We start from the raw sequence: 27025 nt of genomic DNA, 5'->3' as shown, positions 1-27025 counted from the left end.
GATCAGGCTAGGTTGGGTTATTGAGGTTAGGGCAGAGAGCCATCAAGTTGTAGCTGCCTTAGGTGACCCCAAAGGCAAGAAACGGACAAATGTGGTTTGCCATAGCCTTCCTCTGTGTAGCAACTATGGACTTCCATGGTGGTCTCCCACCTAAATTAAATCAGGGCCAATCCTGCTTAGCTTCTGAGAGCTGTCAATTTTGGGCTCACCTGGATCATCCAGGTAAAGGCATTACAAAGACCTACACCCCTTTTGAAAATTAGTTGTTGCCATTGAGAGTGTTTGGTAAGAACATAAGAGAAGCCATGTTGGATCAAGCCAATGGCCCATTCAGTCCAACACTCTGTGTCACACAGTGGCCAAAACACCCAGGTGTCCTCAGGAGGTCCACCAGTGGGACTAGGACACTAGAAGCCCTCTCACTGTGCCCCCCCCTCCCAAGCACCAAGAATACAGAGCATCACTGCCCCAGACAGAGAGTTCCATCAATATTCTGTGGTTAATAGCCACTGATGGACCTCTGCTCCATATGTTGATCCAATCCCCTCTTGAAGCTGTCTATGCTTGTAGCTGCAACCACCTCCTGTGGCAGTGAATTCCACATGTTAATCACCCTCTGGATGAAGAAGTACTTCCTTTTATCCCTTCCAACCTGACTGCTCAGCAATTTCATTGACTACCCACAAGTTCTTGTATTGTGAGAAAGGGAGAAAAGTACTACTTTCTCTGCCTTCTCTGTCCCATGCATAATCTCGTAAACCTCTGTCATGTCACCCCTGAGTCGACATTTCTCCAAGCTGAAGAGCCCCAAGCGCTTTAACCTTTCTTTATAGGGAAAGTGTTCCAACCCTTGCATCATTCTAGTTGGCCTTTTCCGCACTTTTTCCAATGTGGTAATATCCTTTTTGGACTAGAATGGTTTCGCAGTACTCCGAATGAGGCCACACCATCAATTGATACATGTCCTTTTGTGGTCTTCTCTTAGCCCTTCATGCAATGAGCAGGAGTTGAAATGCAGGCAGAATGGGGGAATGACTCCTTGTCTGTCTCACTAAAAGGCCCATGGAGGCAGGGCTTGAATTCAGCAGGAGCTCACAGGAGCACAGCTCCTGAACCTCCAGCCAGGGTCTGCAAGTAGCGGAGAGTTCTTTCCCTGCCACACGCAGATCCCAGGGGGCATTTGCAAATGAGATATGCTACTGAGTTCCTGCACCTTTCCCCCCCCTACAAAATGACCCCTGTACAGAGGGATGTAGGACCTCCAGTCAGTTGGCTCTTCCATGGAGTATTTCTTCAGCTTCCCAGTTCTGGAATCATTATGTGAGTTGGAATCATAATGAGATAAATGCCGTATTTCCATATTTATAGAAAACTCGTCGATATGTGGATAATAGCACACTGCGGTAGTTATGAAGTGCCAGATTTGATTTAAATATGGAAATGCCTGCCTGGACGCTGTGCCATGTTTGCTAGGACTTTGCGTCGGCTTCAGCCTTATCAATTTCCATGGACGTACTCTCCCTGTTCTCTGTCAGAGAAGAATCGGCCCCGAGGTTGTTAATTGCGAACTGATTGAGAACGATTTGCCTCCGAAAAGGTGTGCATAAATCCAAATAAATGCAAAAGGTTATTGCGGGAAAGTGGAAACGGATCTGTCACATAACGACTTCCTTTCTCTCCCCCTCTTCCGAATTAAACTGTTAAGGAGCTTCAGTTCTAGTTATTATTTCATGGGACAGCCCTGTGGTTTGTGATCTTGATGAGGGACGGGGAATAATGCATGACACTGCCCGTCGGGCCAATGCACAGTTAGCAATTCTAGCAGTGTACAGTTGGCATAGCCTTTGCATGAAATTCTATGTCAAATTGGATGGCTGGCACAAATTCCCAAGGGGCTGCCTTCTTCCCCTGGAGAGATGGTATCGTGAACTTGTTCCACGCATCAGGAGACATTGGAAAGGGGCAGGCGCTATGTACAAGGGTGTCAGAGAAGTGGGGGGCAGTCGCCCCCTCGACACATACTGTGTTTCAGTCCACAGTTTGTTAGTTCTCAGGCGCACCATTTTCTCTGGCCGACTCAGCAGTTATTAACACTGAATGGCTTTTAAATCTACCCATCACTTTTTATTGTGTTCATCCAGGATCATAGCCCGGATTTAAAAGTTGGAGGGCATGTAAAAAAGTCAGGGGGCACGTAACAGCTCACCTCCACTGTGATTCAGGGCACCTAACAATCCCCCCCCGTCACCCACCACTTGGAAGGGCCACAGAATGAGAGCTGGGGGTGGGGGCACTCCGCCTCACTCCCCCATGATCAAAATTGCATGGGAGAACGTAAGAACATAAGAGAAGCCATATTGAATCAGGCGAATGGCCCCTCCAGTCCAACACTCTGTGTCACATAAGAACATAAGAGAAGCCATGTTGGATCAGGCCAATGGCCCCTCCAGTCCAACACTCTGTGTCACATAAGAACATAAGAGAAGCCATGTTGGGTCAGGCCAATGGCCCATCCAGTCCAACACTCTGTGACACATAAGAACATAAGAGAAGCCACATTGGGTCAGGCCAATGGCCCATCCAGTCCAACGCTCTGTGAAACATAAGAACATAAGAGAAGCCATGTTGGATCAGGCCAATGGCCCCTCCAGTCCAACACATAAAAGAAGCCATGTTGGATCAGGCCAATGGCCCATCCTGTCCAACACTCTGTGTCACATAAGAACATAAGAGAAGCCATGTTGGATCAGGCCAATGTCCCATCCAGTCCAACACTCTGTGTCACATAAGAACATAAGAGAAGCCATGTTGGATCAGGCCAATGGCCCCTCCAGTCCAACACTCTGTGTCACATAAGAACAAAAGAGAAGCCATGTTGGATCAGGCCAATGGCCCATCCAGTCCAACACTCTGTGTCACATAAGAACATAAGAGAAGCCATGTTGGATCAGGCCAATGGCTCATCCAGTCCAACACTTCGTGTCACATAAAAGAAGCCATATTGAATCAGGCCAATGGCCCCTCCAGTCCAACACTCTGTCACACAGTGGTAAAAAAAAACCCAGGTGCCATCAGAAGGTCCATCAGTGGGGCCAGGACACTAGAAGCCCTTCCTCTGTGTCCCCCCCCCCCCCAAGCACCAAGAATACAGAGCATCACTTTTCCAGACAGAGAGTTCCAACAATAAGCTGTGGCTAATAGCCACTGATCAACCTCTGCTCCATATGTTTATGCAGTCCCCTCTTGAAGCTGTCTATGCTTCCAGCATAGGTGTAGCCAGAAGCAGCCGCTGCCCCTCCCATGCCATTTAAAGGGCCAGGAGGAACAGTGGTTGTTCCTAGGTACTCCTCCTGTGCAGTTTAAATAATGGAGGGAAGAGGGTAGCCCCCAGCCTCTCAGCTTTCACCCCCGTGGTGGTAGCAGGGGGGAGGGAGGAAAAATCAGGGACACCGGACTGGAGGTCAGGGGGCAGGGCCCCAACAGCCCCCCCCTCCTGTAGCTACAGGCCTGTGTTCATCCTCCAAGGGATTGGGGAGACCCAGATTCAAACCCTGTCTCAGATGCAAAACTCACGGATCGATTGAGCAATGCCTCTCTCTCCCTCTCTCAACCCAGTTGTGAGACTGAAAAAGTGGAGAACCGCAAGGTGGTTCTAAACAAAATTTCCCACCAATTCGCCTTCCTGTTGCAGACCCCAGATTTGTCCCTTGGGCTATTTCTGAGCATCCCTCCCCCCCAAAAAAATAACATTTTGGTGAGACCAGTGGCCTGCGGCGGGGGCGGGGGCAGACAGGAAGGTTCTGTTTTGCTGATGAAAGTGCTTTCCTTCAGCAGAAGATTTAGTTTCCATCCAACCCCAAATGAGATAGAACTACAGGAATGGGGTACGCTGTTCTTTTAAAGGAACACCTTCTCACACATGTATCTTCCAGTATGCCCAGGCTGTGAAATGCCATGAATGTCCCAGACTTCGAAAGTGAGATTTGGGCAGTCTATGAGAAGCAGGGCTGGCTTTTTTCTTTCTGATTTCATTTGTTGCGATGGATTTAAATTTATTCCAAAAGTAGGGGTTTTTTTGGGGGGTGGGGTGGTAAAGAACATCATTTGTAACCTTCTGAGCATCATGAATTACCGTGATACCCGTAGCCATCCAAAGACATCAGTGGGCTGACGGAAGCTAGGAAGGCTGATCACGACAACGGCGTTAAGCAGGCTCAGGGGTGGAATTCCAGCAGGAGCTCCTTTGCATATTAGGCCACACACCCTTGATGTAGCCAATCCTCCAAGAGCTTGCAAGGCTCTTTATTGTAAGCTCTTGGAGGATTGGCTACATCAGCTACTTCATGAGCTACTGGCATTAAAGTTGTGAGCGACTGCATCAATTCGTCTTCTCTGGGGTCATCCTTCCTGAGCTGAGACAAAGAAGTGTGAGCCGAAGGCTTAAAAACTATGAATTAGCTCACACTAACTCATCCTAGAGGGAACGCTGGTCACAGGTTTTAAGCTGCAGTGGGCAGATAAGGGCCTTTGTTCAGTTTATGGTCAAGGACTAAATCCGAGACGCCAGAAGATGCTTGGCAAAGGCCGCTTTTGTCTGATTTGTGGCCCAGTTTCTTTTTTTTCTTCCCTGAGACGTAAAAAGTTATTACTGCTTCGCAAGCTCGGAGCCTTTTTAGCGATTCTTGGCTTACAGTACAAATCAGTGTTTTCTTTTTCTGGCGGGAGCGAATTGGGGGGGGTCTGAATCCCGAAACTCGCAAATCAAGTCCTTCGCAATAAACGGTGAAATGATGCTTTCTTCCCCGGGGTGCTAACTGGACTTCCTTTCCACAGCTCCGTCAGCACCATCCGCAACCAGCGCTACCACATCCACGCCAACCTGTCCTTTGCCATCTTGGTGGCCCAGATCCTGCTCCTGATCAGCTTCCATTTAAGCCCCGGAACGGTAAGTGCCAAACTGGTGGGGGTCGTTTTGTAGAAAAATAGGTGGTGGAGCTCATTAGCATAACTCATTAGCATATAGTGCCCCCCCCCCAGCCAAAACCAATCTGATGCAAGAAAGGAGGGCCCCGAGCAAGCGAGGCCTGCTTAGGCTGGCTAAAGATCCAGCCAGCCCAAGCAGGCCTCCCTCGCCTGGGGCTCTCCTGGGCCATCTGCCCCCCAGTCAAAAGGCCAGCAAGCCACACACCACCCAAAATCACATAAGAAGTAGAGAAAGGGTGACCTGGGCTTCTCAAGGGGTTAATGAGGGCTGCTGGGGGTGTGGCAAAGCTCCTGGTGACTGGCTGGCTGCCCGCTCTCCTAATCCAGGGATTGTTATGTAGCTGCACCTACTATTCTATGGACAAGGTAGAAGAAGATGATGATATTGGATTTATATCCCGCCCTCCACTCCGAATCTCAGAGTCTCAGAGCGGCTCACAATCTCCATTACCTTCCTCCCCCCACAACAGACACCCTGTGAGGTAGGTGGGGCTGAGAGAGCTCTCCCAGAAGCTGCCCTTTCAAGGACAACCTCTGCCAGAGCTATGGGTGACCCAAGGCTATTCCAGCAGGTGCAAGTGGAGGAGTGCGAAATCAAACCTGGTTCTCCCAGATAAGAGTCCGCACACTTAACCACTACACCAAACTGGAAGGTGGGGAGGAAGAGGGGGAACCCCCAGAAAGGTTCAGGAGCTGTGCTCCTGTGAGCTGCTGCTGAATCTGAGACCTGGGTGGGGACCTGGTGCTCTGAAAGAATCCTCGCTATGATTAATCACAGCACAAGATCAAAACAAGCTGGAGGCTCCTATGTTTCTGGATAACTTTATGAGCATACTCAAAAGCAGGACTTTATTTTTAGCCATCCGACAAGGAAGGCTTGCAAGACCTCAAAAGTAACAGGATACAGATTTTCACTTCTGGACATTGTGGGATGCCACAAAACTGAGAAGAACTTCTTCCTTTTCCATTGGAGTTGTAGACACTGTACTTTACTGTCCAGAAGACCAGACTCACACACTGATTTCGCACAAGGCTTGTTCCGGGTGGCGAACCCTTTTGCCCCCGGCGCTTCTCTCCGTTTTCTCACAAGCTGCCCCGGAGCTGCGAATCGGCACGCCGCTTTTCCGCAGCAAGCGAGATCCTCTTACAAGCGGTTTCTGCTTGCAGTGGAAAAGCGGCATGCCAACTCGCAGTTCCGGAGCAGCTTGTGCAAAAACATAGAGCAGCACCGGGGGCAAAAGGGCTCTCCACCCAGAACAAGCCCAAGTGCGAAATCAGTGCCGATGTTTATACCTGGCTTGGGAGTTGCTTTCTCTTGTGATACTCTGAGTTACTTTAAAGACCTCACCACATCCCTCATTATAGAAAAGAATTTATGCTGTCTGGGTTAGATTCTTTCCCCTCAGCTATACTGGAAGGCCAATGCGCAGACACAGCATCTTCAGACAGAGATTGTAAATGTAGATCTGGGCAGGCTGTGTCCTTAAAGCGTATTTTATTGGAGTGTGAAATCTGGTCTCATTTGAGAGAAGGGTATTTGTTCTCCTTCTTTATAGGCTACGTGAATGTGTCACCTCAAAAAATCATCCAGTTTTTCCTTGTAGATGAGGATCAGAAAATTGCTTTGTGTGTGTGAAATGATGTCAAGTTGCAGTTGAGTTACAGCAACCCCAGCAAGGGGCTTTCAAGGCAAGGGAGAAGCAGAAGTGGTTTTCCATGGCCTTCCTCTGCAGCGTCTTCCTTGGTGGTCTCCCTTCCAAGAACCAGCCCTGCTTACAGCAACCCCAGCAAGAGGCTTTCAGGGCAAGGGAGAAGCAGAGGTGGTTTGCCTTGGCCTTCCTCTGCAGAGCCTTCCTTGGTGGTCTCCCATCCAAGAACCAGCCCTGCTTACAGCAACCCCAGCAAGGGGCTTCCAAGGCGAGTGAGAAGCAGAGGTGGTTGGCCATGACCTTCCTCTGCAGAGCCTTCCTTGGTGGTCTCCCTTCCAAGAACCAGCCCTGCTTACAGCAACCCCAGCAAGGGGCTTCCAAGGCGAGTGAGAAGCAGAGGTGGTTTGCCATGGCCTTCCTCTGCAGAGTCTTCCTTGGTGGTCTCCCATCCAAGAACCAGCCCTGCTTACAGCAACCCAGCAAGGGGCTATCAAGGCAAGGGAGAAGCAGAGGTGGTTTGCCATGGCCTTCCTCTGCAGAGTCTTCCTTGGTGGTCTCCCATCCAAGAACCAGCCCTGCTTACAGCAACCCAGCAAGGGACATTCAAGGCAAGGGAGAAGCAGAGGTGGTTTGCCATGGCCTTCCTCTGCAGAGCCTTCCTTGGTGGTCTCCCTTCCAAGAACCACCCCTGCTTACAGCAACCCCAGCAAGGGGCTTTCAAGGCAAGGGAGAAGCAGAGGTGGTTGGCCATGGCCTTCCTCTGCAGAGTCCTCCTTGGTGGTCTCCCATCCAAGGAACAACTCTGCTTACAGCAACCCAGCAAGGGGCTTCCAAGGCAAGTGAGAAGCAGAAGTGGTTGGCCATGGCCTTCCTCTGCAGAACCTTCCTTGGTGGTCTCCCTTCCAAGAACCAATCCTGCTTACAGCAACCCCAGCAAGGGGCTTCCAAGGCAAGGGAGAAGCAGAGGTGGTTGGCCGTTTCCTTCCTCTGCAGAGTCTTCCTTGGTGGTCTCCCATCCAAGAACCAATCCTGCTTACAGCAACCCCAGCAAGGCAAATGAGAAGCAGAGGTGGTTTTCCTTGACCTTCCTCTACAGAGTCTGCCATGATGGTCTCCCTTCCAACTACCCTGCTCAGTTTCAGAAATCTGGATATACCATGCTGCCTTCCCTCCTAAAACTACCTCAGCAGTCTCTAAATATTTTGCTGTGGTGATGTAAGAGGATTGGATCCCAATCTGCTCATGACCTTTGAGTCCAAAGAACAGTAAGATAAGAAGACTTGGCTTGGCCAATCTAGAGGTCTTATGTTGCCCGCCCACCAAAGAAGCCAAGGCTTATTCTTCTCATTGACTTTGTGGCTACATCTCCTGCAGTCATGATTAGCTTCAGGCAGAACCTGTGGAGGGTTTCTAATTTTAACTGCCCATCTCCTGATTTACTTATGAACTGGGTTGGATCAGAAGAACTCTGCAAGAACTCCGAGGCAATAAGCAAGCAGCAGTGACTTCCAACCAGAAGAATGCATGTGGGACATTTATAATACCCGCTTATGAAATGTTAAGAATTCGATCATAACTCTTGTGGCTTCCCTGAATATCCACCAGAAGGGGAGCTTATGCATTTGTTTAAGGAAAAAAAATGGTGACAATACAGGGGGTGCATGAAACCCCACCTGAGAAATTTCATGAATCTTTTAAATGGATTTCCTCAACATTCCTCTGGTGCAGGAATGACCAAACTGAGGCTCGGGAGCCACATGTGGCTCTTTTACACATATTGTGTGGCTCTCGAAGCCTTCAATGCCCCATCAGCTGGTTTGGAGAAGGCATTTGTCTCTTTAACTCACTTCTCGAAATCACTTCTCTTTAAATCCTTCCTTCCTTCCTTTCTTGTGGCTCTCAGATATCTGATGTTCATGTCTTGTGGTTCTCAAATATCTGACATTTATTCTATGTGGCTCTTATGTCAAGCAAGTTTGGCCACCCCTGGTGTTTTGCCTGACAAATGTTGAGGGGAAACCCCTAAATTAACATCCAGTTTCACTGACAATGGAACTGCAGTGGCACTTCTCAGAGGCAAGAAGCAAACAGCAGTGACTTCCAACCTGAAGAGCCAGTTTGGTGTAGTGGTTAAGTGCGTTGGAGTCTTATCTGAGAGAACCAGATTTGATTCCCCACTCCTCCACTTGCACCTGCTGGGATGGCCTTGGGTCAGCTGTAGCTCTCACAGGAGTTGTCCTTGAAAGGGCAGCTGCTGCAAACAAGAGCTCTCTTAGCCCCACCCACCTCACAGAATGTCTGTTGTGGAGGGGGGGAGGAAGGTAAAGGAGATTGTGACTGCTCTGAGATTCAGAGTATAGGGTTGGATATAAATCCAATATCATCTTCTTCCTCTTCCTCCTCCTCCTTCTTCTTCACCTCGAATTTGGAGAGGAGCTATGGCTCCATGGCAGAGCCATCTGCACAGCATGCAGAATATCCAAAGTTCAATGCTCAGTTGGATATAAATCTTACCTTCTTCTTCTCCTTCTTCTTCTTCTTCTCCTTCTTCTCCTTCTCCTCCTCCTTCTTCTCCTTCTCCTCCTCCTCCTCCTCCTCCTTCTCTGCCTCCTTCTCCTTTTTCTCTTCCTCCTCCTTCTCTTCCTCCTCCTCCTTTTTCTCTTCCTCTTCCTCCTCCTCCTCCTCCTCCTTCTCCTCCTCCTTCTCCTTCTCTTCCTCCTCCTCCTCCTTCTCCTCCTCCTTCTCCTTCTCCTCCTCCTCCTTTTCCTTCTCCTTCTCCTTCTCCTCCTCCTTCTCCTCCTTCTCGTTCTCCTCCTTCTCCTCCTTCTCTTTCTCCTTCTTCCTCCTCCTCCTCCTCCTTCTTCTCCTTCTTTCTCAGAGTGCTGACTGCTTAGGGCAGGAGCTGGGGAATTAGCCACGTAACTTAGCAAGGAGTCCTATGGTGCAAGCAGTCCCTTAAGAAATCTATATGTTTTCTATATTTTTTCTCAGCTCTATTAAACAGTGGCTGCCTTGGCCTCATAATGCTTCTATCATACGTTAGGGGTTTTGTTCATCGCCTCTTAGTTCTACACTAGTCAGTACAAATTAAACATGACAAAGGTATGCAGCATAATTTTGAACAGCCTGAATCGGAAGGCAAAGTCATATATTAATCATAGGCAGCGCTTGGACCGTGATGTAAGTAAGTAAGTAATAATAATCGTTATTGTGGAGCTTCATTTCCGGGTCTTGCAATGTTGGGCAGTATCCTGGTCTCAATATCTTGATTTAACTGCTGGAGAAAGAGAAAGGTCAGATGGCCAGTAGACTTTCATATGTCTTTTTCATAGCTTGACTATCATGTATCTTTTTTGTAGCTCAGCCGTCTAACCTGTCAGCGGAGACAATGTTGAACCAGATGTAATTGTGTAGCTTTGTACTTTATGAGCACATGGGGAAGGACTGTGGGTCAGCGATAGAACATCTGCTTGGCATGCAGAAGGTCCCAGATTCTATCTCCTGCGTCTCCAGCAGAAAGGAAGAGGCAGTAGGTGATGTAAAAGACCTCGGCCTGAGAACCTGGAGAGCAGCTGCCAGTCTGAGTAGACAATGCTGACTTTGAGGGAACCAGGGTCTGATTCAGTATAAGACAGCTTCATGTGTGTTCATGTGAAACTGCCTTATATGGGCTCAGATAATTGATCCAGTGAGTTCAGGATTGTTTGTGCAGTTGGACAGCATATCTTCAAGGGCTACATTGGCTCATCGTCAGGTGTGTCATGGAATTTTCCAGGAATGACAACTGATTTCCAGACTACAGAAATTAGTTCCCTTGAAGAAAATGGCTGCTTTGGAGGGTGGAGTCTATGGCATTGCATCCCTGTTGAGCTCCTACCCCTCCCGAAACTCCACCCTCCCCAGAATCTGTCCCCAATTTCCCAGGAATTTCCCCAGTTTGGAGTTAAGAGCATAACATAAGAACATAAGAGAAGCCATGTTGGATCAGGCCAATGGCCCACCCAGTCCAACACTCTGTGTCACATAAGGACATAAGAGAAGCCATGTTGGATCAGGCCAATGGCCAACCCAGTCCAACACTATGTCACATAAAGACATAAGAGAAGCCATGTTGGATCCGGCCAATGGCCCATTCAGTCGAACACTCTGTGTCACATAAGGACATAAGAGAAGCCATGTTGGATCAGGCCAATGGCCCATCCAGTCCAACACTCTGTGTCACATAAGGACATAAGAGAAGCCATGTTGGATCAGGCCAATGGCCCATCCAGTCCAACGATCTGTGTCACACACACACTGTGGCTAATCGCCACTGATGGACCTCTGCTCCATATTTTTATCTAATCCCCTCTTGAAGCTGGCAATGCTTGTAGCTGCTACCACCTCCTGTGGCAGTGAATTCCACATGTTAATCACCCTTTGGGTGAAGAAGTACTTCCTTTTATCCGTTTTAACCTGACTGCTGAGCAATTTCATTGAATGCCCAGGAGTTCTTGTATTGTGAGAAAGGGAGAAAAGGACTTCTTTCTCTACCTTCTCCATCCCATGCACAATCTTGTAAACCTCTATCATGTCACCCCTCAGTCGACGTTTCTCCAAGCTAAAGAGCCCTAAGAATTTTAACCTTTCTTCATATGGAAAGCATTCCAACCCTTTAATCATTCTAGCTGCCCTTTAATCATTCTAGCTGCAGTCGACGTTTCTCCAAGCTAAAGAGTCCCAAGCGTTTCAACCTTTCTTCATAGGGAAAGTGTTCCAACCCTTTAATCATTCTAGTTGTCCTTTTCTGGACTTTTTCCAATGCTATAATTTCCTTTTTGAGGTGCGGTGATCAGAGTTGACAACCCTTATCAAGGGCTGTGGCCAGAGCTCTCTTTTTTGTAGAAAAAAGCCCAGCAGGAACTCATTTGCATATGAGGCCACACCCCTGGACACCAAGCCACCCAGAACTGCGTTCCTCTGAGTTCCTGCTCAAAGAAACCCCTGGCTGGGGTTATCATTTGCTCTTATATCCCCAAATTAAGACACCAGACAAAATGCATGAGTTAAACTAGGGGTTACTAATTACAATATGAACCACGCATAAAATGCATGAGCCACCTTGCGTGGGCTACCTAAGAGGCTGCCCATTGGGTTTGTCAGCATCTAGGCAACCCGCCGTGGCTCCAAGCTCGACATGCTCACAGGTCATAGCTGCTTTCCCTCGTCTGCACCAAACTTGCGCAGAGGGATGTCAATCTGCAACCCCATCCCCCCCCCCCACACACACATGGTTCAAATTTGATTCACAGCACTGCAAGATGAACCCCCTGCCAGCCCTTGGGAACTCTACGTCCATCAGTGGGTGGTTTGGGCACTTTCCGGCATCCTCTCGGAGACCTGAAGGCACCAGACTTTGGGGATCGGAAAAGAAGAAAGACGGCCTTTTCCAATGCAACCAACGAGCCAGCAGAGAACAGCAGACTACTTAAAGCTGCCTTAAGGTCCAGGCAAGGGAAGGATCAGAGGCAAGACCAAGCTGAAAAGGGGCAGGGCAGGGTTGCGAACTCCAGCCTGTCCTTGTAGATTTGTTGATAGTGCCTGGAGAAAGTGGAATTTGGGAAGGAGCTCAGCAGGGACGCCATTCCACTGAGTCTGCTCTTCAAAGATGCCGTTTTCTCCAGGGATCCTGATTTCTGAAGTTGGAGATCAAGTGTAATTCTAGGAGAACGTCAGACCTGGGGTTACCAACTTCCAGGTGGCACCTTGAGATCTCCCACTGTTACAATCGGTCTCCAGATGACCGATATCATTTCCCCTGGAGAAAATGGCTGCTTTGGAGGATGGACTCTGTGGCAGTAGATTCCTCGCCCTTCCCAGACTCTACCCCCGGAATCTCCAGGTATTTCCCAATCTGGAGCTGGCAACTCTATCCAGGACCCACCTGGAAGATGGCAACCCTAAGACAGGAGCAGCTGCAGCTTACCTTAAATTTCTATGTAGTTTTGCGAGCAACAAGATTAGCCAAGGGACCTCAGTTCCAACGCCTTGTTGAGGGCCCTTCTCTTGGTCCCCCAAGCTGCAGTATCCGTTTCTGATGTCCACCTAAAGCACAGGTGGCCAAACTGTGACTCGGGAGCCACATGTGGCTCTTTCACACATATTATGTAGCCCTCAAAGCCCCCACCAACCTGTCAGCCAGCTAGGAAAAGGCATTTGTCTCTTTAAAACATTTCTCTAAGCCAACACAAGTGGCAGCTTAGAGAATACATTAAAAGTTGCTTTCTTTCCACCTCTTCTTGCTTCCTTTGCTTCCTTCGCTCCCTCCTTCCCTCCTTCCTTCCTTCCCTCCCTCCCTGCCTTCCTTCCATCCTTCCCTCCTTCCCATCCTCCTTCCCTGCTTCCTCCCTCCCTCCCTTCCTTCCTTCCTTCCTTCCTTCCTTCCTTCCTTCCTTCCTTCCTTCCTCCCTCCCTCCCTCCCTCCTTCCCTCTCTCCTCCCTTCATTCCTCCCTTCCTCCCTTTCTTCTCTCCCTCCCTCCCTTCCCTCCTCCCTCCCTTCCTCCTTTCCTTCCTTCCTCCTTTCCTTCCTTCCTTCCTTCCTTCCTTCCTTCCTTCCTTCCTTCCTTCCTTCCTTCCTTCCTTCCTTCCCTCCCTCCCTCCCTCCCTTTCTCCTCCCTCCCTTCCTTCCTTTCCTCCCTTCTCTCCTTCCTTCCTTCCCTCCCTCCTCCCTTCCCTCCCTCCCTCCGTCCCTCTCTCCTTCCTTCCTTCCTTCCTTCCTTCCTTCCTTCCTTCCTTCCTTCCTTCCTTCCTTCCTTCCTTCCTTCCTTCCTTCCTTCCCTCCCTCCCTCCCTCCCTCCCTCCCTCCCTCCCTCCCTCTCTCCTCCCTCCCTTCCTTCCTTGCAGCTCTCAGACATCTGACGTTTATTCTATGTGGCTCTTACATTAAACAAATTTGGCCACCTCTGACCTAAAGAGACACCAAAGTAGAGGGAAGAGTTCCTTGCCCTTTGATTGCACAGGGAGAAAACTGCTGAGTCACTTCTCTGCTGCAAGCAGTAGATAAGGTGCTGGGAGAAGAGAAGGGGAAGAAAACAAAAGAAAATCAAAACCCCCAAATGGATTTGGTTTTAGAGGGGAAATAAAAACTTGGAGAGGGTGAAGCTGAGCAGAACAAGATATAATCGGAAACAGAGAACAAGGCAGGAAAATATACTTTGAAATAATCCCCAATAAATCAGTTAGACAGTGTGTGACTCCGAAGAGGGAACAGAAGGTGGAGGGAAATGAAAATGAGTGTAGGGAGCAAACTGAAGAAAAAGGATGGCTTGTTGTCACGGTCACTATCTTTTCGTTCCCTCAGGCTGCCACACATAAGCGATGGTGGTGCCATTCCATGTAGGGAGCAGTGCCGCTGTTCTCACTGTAGGAGACTGTGCCTCAGTGGTAGACCACTCGCTTTGCATACGGAAGGTCCCAGGTTCAATCACTGGCATCTTCAGTTGGAGGACCTCCTCCAGGAGATCTTGGGGAAGGCCCTGGAAAGCTGCCGGTAGTCAGAGTCGATGACACTGAGTGGCATAAACCCAGAGGTAGCTTATGAAGAGTGGGTGTACATAAACGCACTCTGGTTCTTTGCCTGTGTCGGATAAGGAAGGTCCCAGGTTCGGTTCCCAGCATCAGACAGCTTGACAACCAACCATCTTTTGGGGGATATAATGGGATTGCACTGATCTTCTTCGTGGTCTCTGTGCCTCACACTCATGGGATAGTGCGCCTGCGCCGATCCCCGAATCGGTATCTGAAAAAGCCCGGGATTTTTCCGCGCTCGGCGCCAATGAGCATGCGCAAGCGACCCACTGCGCATGCCCACCAGCGCCCGCGCGGCAATCCCGCCAGTTCCTTTCTGACCGCTGCGCTGAGAGGTTTACCTTTCCGTTTCCCCGGTCGGTGAGAAGTTTTTTGGCTTCGCCTTTTCTTCTCGTTCTAGCCCGTTTACCGTTGTTGTTTAGTAGTTAGTTGTAGTTCATAGTTGTTAGTTAGTTAGTTAGGAAAAAAAAAAAAAGCGTTTTGTGTTCGCCCGCCTGACGGCCCTTCGGGGCGCTTCGCCCGCGCTTTTCCCCCACTCCTCTTTTTCTCTCTCAGATTGTTCTGGGGAGTTTTTTTGCGGCTACTTTCTATGGAAAGTCGCTGGGGGTTTTTCAAACGCTGTCGTGCGTGTGGGAAGAAGATCGCCCCTCCAGACGGTCATTCCCTGTGTCTACTGTGCCTGGGAGAGGCCCACCGAGTAGACTCGTGTCCGCATTGTCTCCGCTTTTCGAAGCAGACGAGGAAGAACCGGGCGGCTCGATTATCTGCGGCACTGATCGAATCGGCGCTTACACCCCATCGACCGATGGAGGTATCGGCACCGAAGTCGTCCGAAACCCCGGCCCTGGAGCTCGCATCGGCCGATGCGGCTCCGATACGGACTTTGGACTCGCCGGAAGAGCGTGGCTCCACGAAACGCTCCCTTGAGGGCGCGGTGGATACGCCCGCTAAAAAGCGCCAGGAGGATTCGGGGACCCGACCTCCGAAAAAGGCGAAGTCGAAGGAGAAGCGAAAGCGACCCCGCACTCCTTCCCCATCGGGCGGTGCGTCGACATCGACGTCGGCAAAACCCCCGAAAAAACCTCGGACGCCTCCGCGCCGTAGCCCAGCTGACCAGCAGCGCCTGTCGGCGTCGGAACAAGAGCCGGAAATCGACTTAACCCAACGGTCTTCATCTTCGGGCTCCCGTCGTCGCTCCGAAAGCGAATCGACCTCGGAGGTTGATGCGTCGGCACCGGTGATCGACCCACCATTCAAGCCTCGAGTCAGGCGAGACACATTCTATCCTCAACGCTTCCCGATACCACCGTGGGAGCAACGCAGGTGGCAGCCTCCCTACTCCCGGTACGAGACCTGTCGTTGGTACCCGGACGACTACCACGATTGGGAGCAAGCATCCCAATTTTCATCGGTGTCGAGGGTATCCCATCGGTCTCGGAAGGCCTCTGCGTCGGCGTCGGTTCCCCCGGATCGACAGTTGGTTCCGGTAGATGTGGATCGAAGACCACCGATCCTTCCACCGCGAGAATCGACCCCGATGCTCTCGGAGCACTCCACACACAAGGACTCCTCGTCGTCGGAGTCGGAGAGTGAAGTCCAGGGATTGGAGCCTTCACCGGGTTCCCAGACGGCCGAGGATCTTCCGATCTCGCCGTCGGAGGATCTGAAGTCCTATGGGGACCTTGTGAAGCGGATTGCCGCCACCCTCAAGCTGCCTGTGACGCAACCGGAGCCAGTAGTGGACGACAATGTGTTCGATATAATGCAAAGGAACACATCCACTGCGGTTGCCCTGCCAGTGACCAAGGTGATCCTCCAGGTGGTCAAAGAGCCTTGGGCGCGACCCTCCTCGACGCCAGTCTCATCGAAACGGCTGGACCATATGTATAGGGTCCAAGAGACTGGGGCTGAGTTCTTGTTCACTCATCCGCGCCCGAACTCGGTGGTTGTCTCCTCCTCTTCGAAGGCAAGGAAGGTCCACTCCTCCCCACCGGACAAAGAAGGGAGGAAGATTGATGGAATGGGCCGCAAGGTCTACTCCGCGGGGGCACTCGGCATAAAGGTGTCTAACTATGCCGCCTGCATGGCTAGATATCAGTATGCCGTGTGGGAACAACTTTCCCCCTTCCTTCCCTCGTTAACTGAGGAAAAGAGGGCTGCTGCAACCAGGCTACAAAAAGAAGGTCTCGCTGTGGCCAGACAACAACTGGCCGCAGCAAAACATATGGTTGAAGCCTCGGCCAAACAGATTACGTCTGCAGTCTGTATCCGACGGCACTCCTGGCTCAGGTCTACCACGCTCCACCAGGACACTAAGACCTTCATCGAAGATCTGCCGTTCGAGGGTGACGGGCTCTTCAGCACCACAACTGACTCGGCGCTGCAAGAGTTCGACAAGAGTGTTAAAACCTCTAAGAACTTGGGTGTCCAATCTGCTCCTAAGGCTTCCAAATCCAAGCAATGGTCCAAACCCTGGACCAAGAAGCCTTATCAGAAGTTCTCTCCTGAGCAATGGCGTCCTCGCCCTGCCCAGTCCGAGCGATCACCTTACTCGGGTAACGGCAGGAACCGTTATGGATCACAACCGCCCAGCAAGTCGAAGGGGGTTCGCTCCCAGAAGCAGGGGGTTTGACTTCTTCCAAGCACGCGTCGTCGCCCCCGTTGGGAATTCATCCATCCGCCTACGCCCTTTCCTGCCTGCCTGGGAGTTGATCTCCACAGACAGGTGGGCTCTGTCCATCATAGAAGAGGGCTACAAAATAGAGTTTGTTCAGACCCCAAACCAGTCCGTGGTAGTCACCACTCCCCCTTCCCCACCTCTGCTGGCGGAGGTGAACAACCTCCTACAGAAACAAGCCATAGAGGTAGTTCCACCGGAGGCCAGGACGGGAGGCTTCTACTCCCGGTACTTTCTGGTTCCCAAAAGGGACGGGGGCCTAAGGCCTATCATGGACCTTCGGAGTCTGAACAAATTTATTCTGTACCAGAAGTTCAGAATGGCTACGCTGCAAACGATCCTGCCCCTCATCAATCAGGGAGACTGGATGGCGACCCTGGACCTCAAGGATGCTTATTTTCATGTCAGCATCCATCCCGCGTTCAGGCGTTTCCTATGGTTTGCAGTGGGTGCTCGTCACTTCCAATTCAGGGCCCTGCCGTTTGGACTGTCTACTGCTCCTCGGGTGTTCACGAAGCTGATGAGTGTGGTGGCTGCCCATCTTCGTCTGCAGGGAGTCGTTGTCTTCCCATACATCGACGACTGGCTTCTTGTGGCGAAGTCGAGGGAGAGTCTAACAACCCACATCGCTACCACTCTGCGTCTTCTTGGCACCCTGGGGCTGCAAGTCAACCTGGAGAAATCCCATCTCACTCCCTCAAAGACAGTTCAATTCATAGGGGCTCTGTTGGACACTCAACAACATCGAGCGTTCCTCCCTTCGCAGAGAGCGAAGGACATCATCAGTCTGGTGCAGCTACTTCAAAGGCGGCGGTGGGGCACGGCTCAGCAGCTCCAGCGGATGCTGGGGTTGATGGCCGCGACGACAAGCGTGCTACGTTTCGCAAGACTGCACACGAGAGGCCTACAGATTTGGTTCTTGCGCCACTTTCGGCCTCTAAGAGACTCACCTCGAAAGAGGTTCACCATTCCACCCGGGACTCTCCGCTCCCTGCAATGGTGGGGAACAGAGAGCAACATCCGTCAAGGGGCCCCTTTTCATCTGCCGACCCCTACAGTAACCATCGCTACCGATGCCTCCATGTGGGGGTGGGGAGCCCACCTGGAGGAGCTGTGTGTGGGAGGCAAGTGGCCACCGAAACTGAGCCGGTACCATATAAACTACCTAGAACTGCTAGCAGTTCACTTTGCCCTTCGATCGTTCCGTCCACTGCTGGTGGGACAGACTGTGGCATTGCTTACGGACAATACCACTGCCCTGTGCTATATAAACAGACAGGGGGGGACGGTGTCTCGCAGGCTATGCTCGCTGGCGATGGATCTCTGGGAGGAGTGTCTCCAGTGGGACATTTTTGTAAAAGCTACACATCTGCCGGGGGTCCTCAACATACAGGCGGACTCTCTCAGCAGGGGTGGAGCCTCCCCACACGAATGGGAACTGCAATGGAGGTTCCTAGAGCCGGTGTTCCAACTCTGGGGCTACCCACAGCTGGATGCTTTCGCCACAGCGCAGAACAAGAAGTGCCCATTGTTCTGTGCCAGGGGAGGTGCGGATCCGGCTTCCTTGGGAGACGGACTTCTACTTCGGTGGGAGGGCTGGTTCCTGTACATGTTCCCGCCCTTACCTTTGCTAACGAGGGTGGTCCACAAGTTAGTGCAGGAGAAGCCACGTTGCATTCTGGTGACCCCGTGGTGGCCCCGTCAGGGCTGGTTCTCGATTCTGCTCCAGCAGTCGAGGGGGACCTTTTACCAGTTCCCGGCAGAACCGGACCTGTTGTCGGCCCAGGGAGGGCACGTGCTCCATCACAACGTGCCGCACCTGAAGCTGACAGCGTGGTTCATCGACCACTAGACTCCTCCACCAGGGTTCAGCAAGTGCTCCAGAGTAGCAGGAAACCTTCCACCCGTGCCTCTTACGAGAGGAAGTGGAAAAAGTTCAGTGACTTTGTGGTTGACTCTCCAATGTCACCTGACACTGTTGGGCTGCCCACAGTTTTTGACTTTCTTTTGTCCTTGGTGGATGAGGGGCTGGTATTCTCATCCATTAAGGTCTATTTAGCAGCTATTTCTGCTTTTCATGATTCAGTTGAGGGTTACTCTGTCTTTGCTCACCCGCAGTCCAAGAGATTTATGAAGGGATTGTTCCGCCTTCATCCCCCGTCTAGATCCCCTCCACAGCTGTGGGACTTGACTTTGGTCCTGGACAAGTTGACTCGTCGCCCTTTTGAGCCTATGGCGACATGTTCCCTGCAACTTTTGTCTTGGAAGACTGCATTTTTAGTTGCCATCACTTCGGCACGTCGTGCAGGGGAGCTCACAGCGATGCGGTGTGACTACCCATACCTTGCCTTTAGAGAGGCTGGGGTCTCTCTGGCCCCGGACATTACTTTTCTCCCGAAAGTGGTTTCCCAGTTTCACCTTAACTTAGAGGTTTGGTTGCCCACCTTTTACCCTAGCCCTTCCTCGGATGAGGAACGCAGACTGCACGCGTTAGATGTTAAGCGTGCCCTCCTGTTTTATCTAAACCGTTCACGGGGTTTTCGTAAGGACAATCAACTTTTTGTTTCCTACTCTGCCCCAAAGTTAGGGTCCAAAATTTCTTCTCAGAGACTGTCCAAATGGCTCACTGAGACGATCAGACTTTGTTATTTGTTGGCTAAGAAGCCTCTACCTGGACCTGTTCGTGGACACTCCACAAGGGCGATGGCCACGTCGGTGGCATTCCTGAAGGGTGTGTCCCTTTCCGATGTCTGCAAGGCGGCTACCTGGTCTTCTCCGCATGCCTTCATGAAGCACTACGCGCTGGACGTGCATGCTCAGCAGAGGACTCGGTTGGGAGCTGCGGTGTTGCAAGCTGTTTCTTCAGGCTGACCGTCTTCCCGCCTCCAGGTATGCTTTGCTTGCTAATCTCCCATGAGTGTGAGGCACAGAGACCACGAAGAAGATAGACAGGTTGCTTACCTGTAACTGTAGATCTTCGAGTGGTCATCTGTGCATTCACACTACCCGCCCTCCTTCCCCGCTGCTGACGGTCTCTCTTCAGTAAAGGGGCTTTCAGCGGTCAGGGAGGAACTGGCGGGATTGCCGCGTGGGCGCTGGTGGGCATGCGCAGTGGGTCGCTTGCGCATGCTCATTGGCGCCGAGCGCGGAAAAATCCCGGGCTTTTTCAGATACCGATTCGGGGATCGGCGCAGGCGCACTATCCCATGAGTGTGAATGCACAGATGACCACTCGAAGATCTACAGTTACAGGTAAGCAACCTGTCTATTTTAATCATAATCTCTCCAAAAGCACGGTTTGATGGTTTTAAATTGGCGCTTGAGGGGCAACGGTGGGAGGGCTTCTGGAGTTCTAGCTCCACTGGTGGGCCTCCTGAGTTTTGGCCAGTGTGTGACACAGAGTGGAGATAATGTCAGAAGTCTAAATTTTGAGGCCCTTTGTGAATGTGAGACCTGGGCCAAATAGCCCTCTTGGCCTCTTGTCTATTGTCACTTCTGGGGAGAACCGGGAAGTATTGTTGGGTAGTTCTAGGAACTGCCAGAAACTCTGTGATTTTTACCACAGAGTTTTCAGTGAGTTCTAGAGCTATCTGACATTATTTCTGGGACATGACATCATGACACACATGATAATGGGTGTGTCACCCCATGTCTCCTCCCAACAGGTTCCTTCCTGCTGCTTGCCAGGCCTGGCCTGGCCTTGTAGCCCAAGGATCAGTGAGATCCAATAGCAAGACGCCTGGCTTGACCTCTCTTGGCTTCTAGCTCTGAGATAAAGAGTGGGAGGAGAAACTGATGGTACTGGAAGAACTGAGGAGGAAGAGAACATGCATGTAAGAGCTTAAATACCTTAGAGGTCAGGTCATGCAGGGGGCCATGAATGCTATTTGGGATAATCAGCACCCCTTTCAAGATCTCAGCATCTCCGAGAAGCAGCTTGGAAGGGGACGGTCTTTGCCTGATTACTCATCTTTCAGGCAGGCACAAGTTACCATGGGTGTGTTCCAGAGCATGGGCATTCGCTGGCAGAAGAAGAAGAAGAAGAAATTGCGTTTATACTTCACTCTGAGGGTGCTTTCACACACACTAAATAACACATTTTCAATCCACTTTGCAACTGGATTTTACTGCAAAATCCACTTGCAAACTGTCGCTGAAGTGGGTTGAAATTGCATTATTTATCATGTAAGAACATAAGAACATAAGAGAAGCCATGTTAGATCAGGCCAATGGCCCATCCAGTCCAACATTCTGTGTCACACAGCGGCCATATATATATATATATATATATATATATATATATACACACACACACACACACACACACACATACACACTGTGGCTAATAGCCACTGATGGACCTCTGCTCCATATTTTTATCTAACCCCCTCTTGAAGGTGGCCATGCTTGTGGCCGCCACCACCTCCTGTGGCAGTGAATTCCACATGTTAATCATCCTTTGGGTGAAGAAGTACTTCCTTTTATCCGTTTTAACCTGTCTGCTCAGCAATTTCATCGAATGCCCACGAGTTCTCGTATTGTGAGAAAGGGAGAAAAGTACTTCTTTCTCTACTTTCTCCATTCCATGCATTATCTTGTAAACCTCTATTATCTTGTAATAGTACTTCTTTCTCTACTTTCTCCATCCCATGCATTATCTTGTAAACCTGTAATGTGTGAAAGCGCTCTGAATCTCAGCGTCTCAGAGTGGCTCACAGTCTCCTTTACCTTCCTCCCGCACAACAGACACCCTGTGAGGTAGGTGGGGCTGGGAGAGCTTTCCCAGAAGCTGCCCTCTCAAGGACAGCTCTGTGAGAGCTATGGCTGACCCAAGGCCATTCCAGCAAATGCAAGTGAAGGAGTGGGGAACCAAACCCAGTTCTCCCAGATAAGAGTCCGTGCACTTCACCACTACACCAAACTGGCTCTCTAAGAAGGGCCCACTGCTTTAAAACGCCAACATTCTCTATTTGCTCAAAGCAACCAAGGAAATCGGAGGCAAGAAGGTTTTTTGTTTGTGTGGCCTCCCTTTTGAGATTCTAGAGCCCCCCCCCTCCTCCCCCAAGGTTGTTTGCCCCAAAGTCCCCTGAATCTTGGAGGAGGCACTGCCAGTTCACACAACCATTCCCGGCTCATTTGGGGCGCATGTTGTCGTTTCGTAGGCCTGGCCTGCAAAAAAGAGCTCGATCCTCTCTTTTTCCAAAACTCCCCGTGCTTTAACTTCGTTTTGCTCCTCGCCTTGGATTCCTCTGGGGAGCCGAAAAGCTTCATTTAAGAAAAATGAGCCTCTTCTTTGAAAATACCAGGAACTCTGCACACTTCCCACATGTCCTGCGAACAAAAACCAATCCAGCGGGTTTTGCAGACCCGTCTGGCTTTGCAGGGGGAGACGAGAGCTTCAAGGCTGAGGACACGAAGTCTGCGGTGACCTGCCGGCAAGAAATAATGTTGCATTGTGCCGGCAGAACCCAGGAATGCTTTTAAGATTAGGCAGCCCGCGTGCGGTACTCTGCCAAGCTCTGAACCTGCAGTGCTTTCGCAACAGAGCAGAGGAAAACACCCTTTCTTCTCTCAGCTCTCAGGGTCTAATGAAGTCAGTGGGTAACCTGTGCTCTTGAGATGCCTGTGCTTCTAAGTTTACACTCCTTAAAAAAATAACAGCGACAACACTACTTACTACCAAGACTGCAGTTCTAACAGAAGGACCTCCACAGAGGAGTTAGTCTTTTTTTCTTCTTCCTTCCTATTTGGTATAGTGGTGAAGTGCGCGAACTCTTACCTGGGAGAACGAGGCTTGATTCCCCACTCCTCCACTTGCAGCCAGCTGGGTGACCTTGGGCCAGTCGCCGTTCTCTCGGAGCTCTCTCAGCCTCACCTGCCTCACGGGGTGTCTCCTGTGGGGGGAGGAAGAGGAAGTGATTGTAAGCTGCTCCAAGACTTCTTCGGGTAGCGAAGGGCGGGGTATAAAACCAAACCTCCTCCTCCTCTCATGTAAGAGAGAGCCAGTTTGGTGTAGTGGTTAAGTGTGCGGACTCGTATCTGGAAGAACCAGATTTGATTCTCCACTCCTCCACTGGCAGCTGCTGGAATGGCCTTGGGTCAGCTACAGCTCTCGTAGGAGTTGTCCTTGAAAGGGCAGCTTCTGGGAGTGCTCTCTCAGCCCCACCCACCACACAGGGTGTCTGTTGTGGAGGGGAGGGAAGGTAAAGGAGATTGTGACTGCTCTGAGACGCTGAGATTCAGAGTATAGGGTAGGATAAAGCCAATATCATCATCATCATCTTCTTCTTCTTCACCTGGAATTTGGGGAGGAGCCATCTGCATAGCATGCAGAATATCCGAAGTTCAAAGCCCAGTGCTTTAAAAGTATCCGGTCACAGGTGATGTGAAAGACTTCTGCCTGAGACCCCGGAGAGCTGCTGTCAGTTACAGTGGCCCAGTGGTCTGATTCAGTATAATGCAACTCCTTGCATCTAGGGCTTTTTTTTGTAGCAGGAACTTCTTTGTATATCAGACCACACCCTCCTGATGTAGCCAATCCTCCAAGAGCTTACAGGGCTCTTTGTACAGAGCCTACTACTGTAAACTCCAGATGGAGCTGACTGAGCTACAGCTCACCAAAATAGTGAATTACAGATGAAAATGTCTCGACAGGTCATTACTCCGTCTAGCTGAGTACTAATTGATTGATTTATTTAATTTCTACCCCGCCCTCCCTGGATTCAGACTTGGGTTGTTTACCACATACTTGATAAGAACGTAAGAGAAGCCATGTTGGGTCAGGCCAGTGGCCCATCTAGCCCAACACTCTGCGTCACATAAGAACATAAGAGAAGCCCTGTTGGATCAGGCCAGTGGCCCATCCAGTCCAACACTCTGCGTCACACAGTGGCCAAAAAATCCCAGGTGCCATCAGGAGGTCCACCAGTGGGGCCAGGATTGACAATGGCTCTCCATTGTCTCAGGCAGAGTGGAACCTTTCCCAGCTCCTGCTACCTAAGACCTTTTTCGGTGGAGATGTCAGGAATTATATCTGAGGCCTTCTTCATGCAACCAAGCCACAGCGACTCTACCTCCCAGCCATAAGCCTCGGCAAGAATTCTAAGAGCGGCTGATACGAAATTGCCTTATGCCGAATCAGACTGCTGGTTACACATGAAGCTGCCTAAAAACTGAATCAGACCCTTGTTCCATCAAGCTCAGTACCGCCTACTCAGACTAGCAGAAGCTCTCCAGGGTTCCAGGCAGGGGTCTTTCGCATCACCTGTTACCCTTTCCTTTAACTGGAGACGCCGGGGATTGAACCTAGGACCTTCTGCACGGCAAGCTGACGTTCAGCTTCTGAGCCACTGTACCACAGTCCCTCCTCACCGCTGGTACAGCGAGGAGGGACCATCAAGCTCAATACTGTCTGCTCTGACTGACAGCAGCTCTCCTGGGTCTCAAGTCTTTCACATCGCCTGGTCCTTTTAACTGGAGATACCGGGGACCCCGCACTTTGCCCCCCCCCCCAGCACGATGATGTCACCCTGAAGTGGTGTCATCGCGCCGGCACACTTTTCTTAAATGTTCTTTCTCGGCTCTGATCACTCAGAGCTGAGAAAAAAAAACACTCGACTCATCCTCCATTTGGAGGGAGCTGTGGGCATGGGGCGCGTCGTTCTTTCACAGCTCAAGGCAATCGGAGTCGAGAAAGAACACTGTGTGTCCTTTGCCCAGCTCCCTCTGAACCCAGAGAGGGCTGGGTGGGGTGGGGGGGGGGCACATCATTCTTTCATGGCTCCGATCGCTCAGAGGATCAGGGACGACATGTGCAGGGATGGAAAGGGGGCGCCCGCCCCTGACCTCTTAATGCACATTAATGCACATTGGGGCTAAGAATCCCAGCTACAAATACAAGTTGATGGGGTGTGAACTGGCAGAGACTGATCAAGAGAGAGATCTTGGGGTCATGATAGATAACTCACTGAAAGTGTCAAGACAGTGTGCGTTTGCAATAAAAAAGGCCAATGCCATGCTGGGAATTATTAGGAAGGGAATTGAAAACAAATCAGCCAGTATCATAATGCCCCTGTATAAATCGATGGTGCGGTCTCATTTGGAGTACTGTGTGCAGTTCTGGTCGCCGCACCTCAAAAAGGATATTATAGCTTTAGAGAAGGTGCAGAGAAGGGCAGCTAGAATGATTAAAGGGCTGGAGCACTTTCCCTATGAAGAAAGGTTGAACCGCTTGGGGCTCTTTAGCTTGGAGAAACGTCGACTGCGGGGTGACATGATAGAGGTTTACAAGATAATGCATGGAATGGAGAAAGTAGAGAAAGAAGTACTTTTCTCCCTTTCTCACAATACAAGAACTCGTGGGCATTCGATGAAATTGCTGAGCAGACAGGTTAAGACGGATAAAAGGAAGTCCTTCTTCACCCAAAGGGTGATTAACATGTGGAATTCACTGCCACAGGAGGTGGTGGCGGCCACAAGTATAGCCACCTTCAAGAAGGGTTTAGATAAAAATATGGAGCACAGGTCCATCAGTGGCTATTAGCCACAGTGTATGTGTGTATATAACATTTTTTGGCCACTGTGTGACACAGAGTGTTGGACTTGATGGGCCGCTGGCCTGATCCAACATGGCTTCTCTTATGTTCTCTTATGTTCTTATGTTCTCCGCCCTGCGGCGAAGTGGCACCCTAGACAGCCTACCTTGCCGACTCTCATGCGCCAGCCCTTACCCTGCTTCTAAGTCACAGTTGCACAGTTCTTACAGAACAAGCAGGAAACTTTTCGTCCTTCCTAAAAAAAAAAAAAAAATCAAAAGCTTTGTTTATGAGACTGCTCAAACGTGATGCTCCCATCTGCATGCTGGTGGCACCGTTCAGGAGGGCTCTGTGCAATTCCTGTTTGACGACGAAGCTGCGTGTCGTTAGGGGAAAGAGGGGATGTTTTGCTTGAAGAGATAAAGCCCATTCGTTCGCGTTCTCTGTTTGCTGGGTTCTGAAAAAAAGCAAAGAAAACCTTCTGCCTTCTAGGGTTGCGATAATAATAATAAAATTAACAGCCGTGCTTTTTTGCTATGGCAAAGCTCCACGCGGCCATTATCAGCGGAGCTGGCAGAAACGAAGCTTTATTTATATCTGTGACTCCTTCAATAATAAAAAACGGGCAAGGACAATCTGAAAGAAACCCTTTTGCTTAATCTTGCGGCAAAGGTATCTCGTAATAGCATCGCCACCAGCAACAATGCCTCCTGGCAAGCTACGACAGGACCAGAGAATCCACTCAAGAAGAGAAAAAAGAGAAATAGCATGACAGAAACAACAGGGCTTCTTTCCTATACAAGAGAGACATGAAAGCACCAGTACTTTCCCACGTCTGTGTTGTCACAAAGCAGGCAGGGGCGTGGAGAGGGGGAGAGCTGGGGCAGAAAGCGGAAAGGATCTCTTGGAGGAGTAATTGATAAGCATCATTATGACAAGAGGGCTCGTGGGGAGGTCAGCAATTAAAGATCAGGTTTCAGAGGCCTGCATTCTTCCTATGCGGAGCCTGTAGGCATTGTCTTGATTCTGCAGCAGTGTCCAAGGACAGTTTTTCAGCAGCACTTAACTTGCCATTTGTATGCTTTGCTATAACTAAGGAGCATCTTTAATGTGCTCTGAAAGTTTCGGTTGCTGGAGAACGCATTGAATGGACAGACAGAAAGACATAGATAGATAGATAGATAGATAGATAGATAGATAGATAGATAGATAGATAGATAGATAGATAGATAGATAGATAGATAGATAGATAGATAGATAGATAGATAGATAGATAGATTGATTTATTTTTGGCCAGGCCCCAACTAGAGCAATAATGAAGTGACAGGGTAGAAATCCTTGAAAATACCTTAGACCCAGTGTTCCCTTTAAGCTGAGTTATTGTTAGCTAGCTCACAGCTTTTTACCCTCCAGCTCACACATTTTTGTCTTAGCTCAGGAAGGATGGCCCTAAAGGAAACTAAATGATGCAGTAGCCAAATTGCTTGCTCACAAATTTAATGCCAGTAACTCATGAAGTAGGATTTTTGCTCACAAGTCTCCACTGCTTAGAGGGAGCATCGCTTAGAAACAACTGTGTAGAACTCTTGCTGTCTAGCACATGGGGAGAGATGAA

At 50.2% G+C, this 27025-nt stretch overlaps 1 protein-coding gene across 3 annotated transcripts in view; it reads left to right on the top strand.

The window, feature by feature from the left end:
• ADGRD1 (adhesion G protein-coupled receptor D1) overlaps positions 1–27025 on the top strand; it is a 442408-nt gene that overhangs the window by 265518 nt on the left and 149865 nt on the right. For all 3 annotated transcript variants that reach the window (XM_060250081.1, XM_060250080.1, XM_060250079.1), the window contains one exon: positions 4834–4945. In XM_060250081.1, the coding sequence (XP_060106064.1) occupies positions 4834–4945 (112 nt within the window). The remainder of the gene's footprint in view (positions 1–4833; positions 4946–27025) is intronic.

The sequence above is a fragment of the Heteronotia binoei genome, chromosome 11, assembly GCF_032191835.1.
Source record: "Heteronotia binoei isolate CCM8104 ecotype False Entrance Well chromosome 11, APGP_CSIRO_Hbin_v1, whole genome shotgun sequence".
Lineage (NCBI taxonomy): Eukaryota > Metazoa > Chordata > Lepidosauria > Squamata > Gekkonidae > Heteronotia > Heteronotia binoei.
The sequence above is the reverse complement of the archived record's forward strand: the minus strand, read 5'-3'. Positions and strand labels throughout refer to the sequence as shown.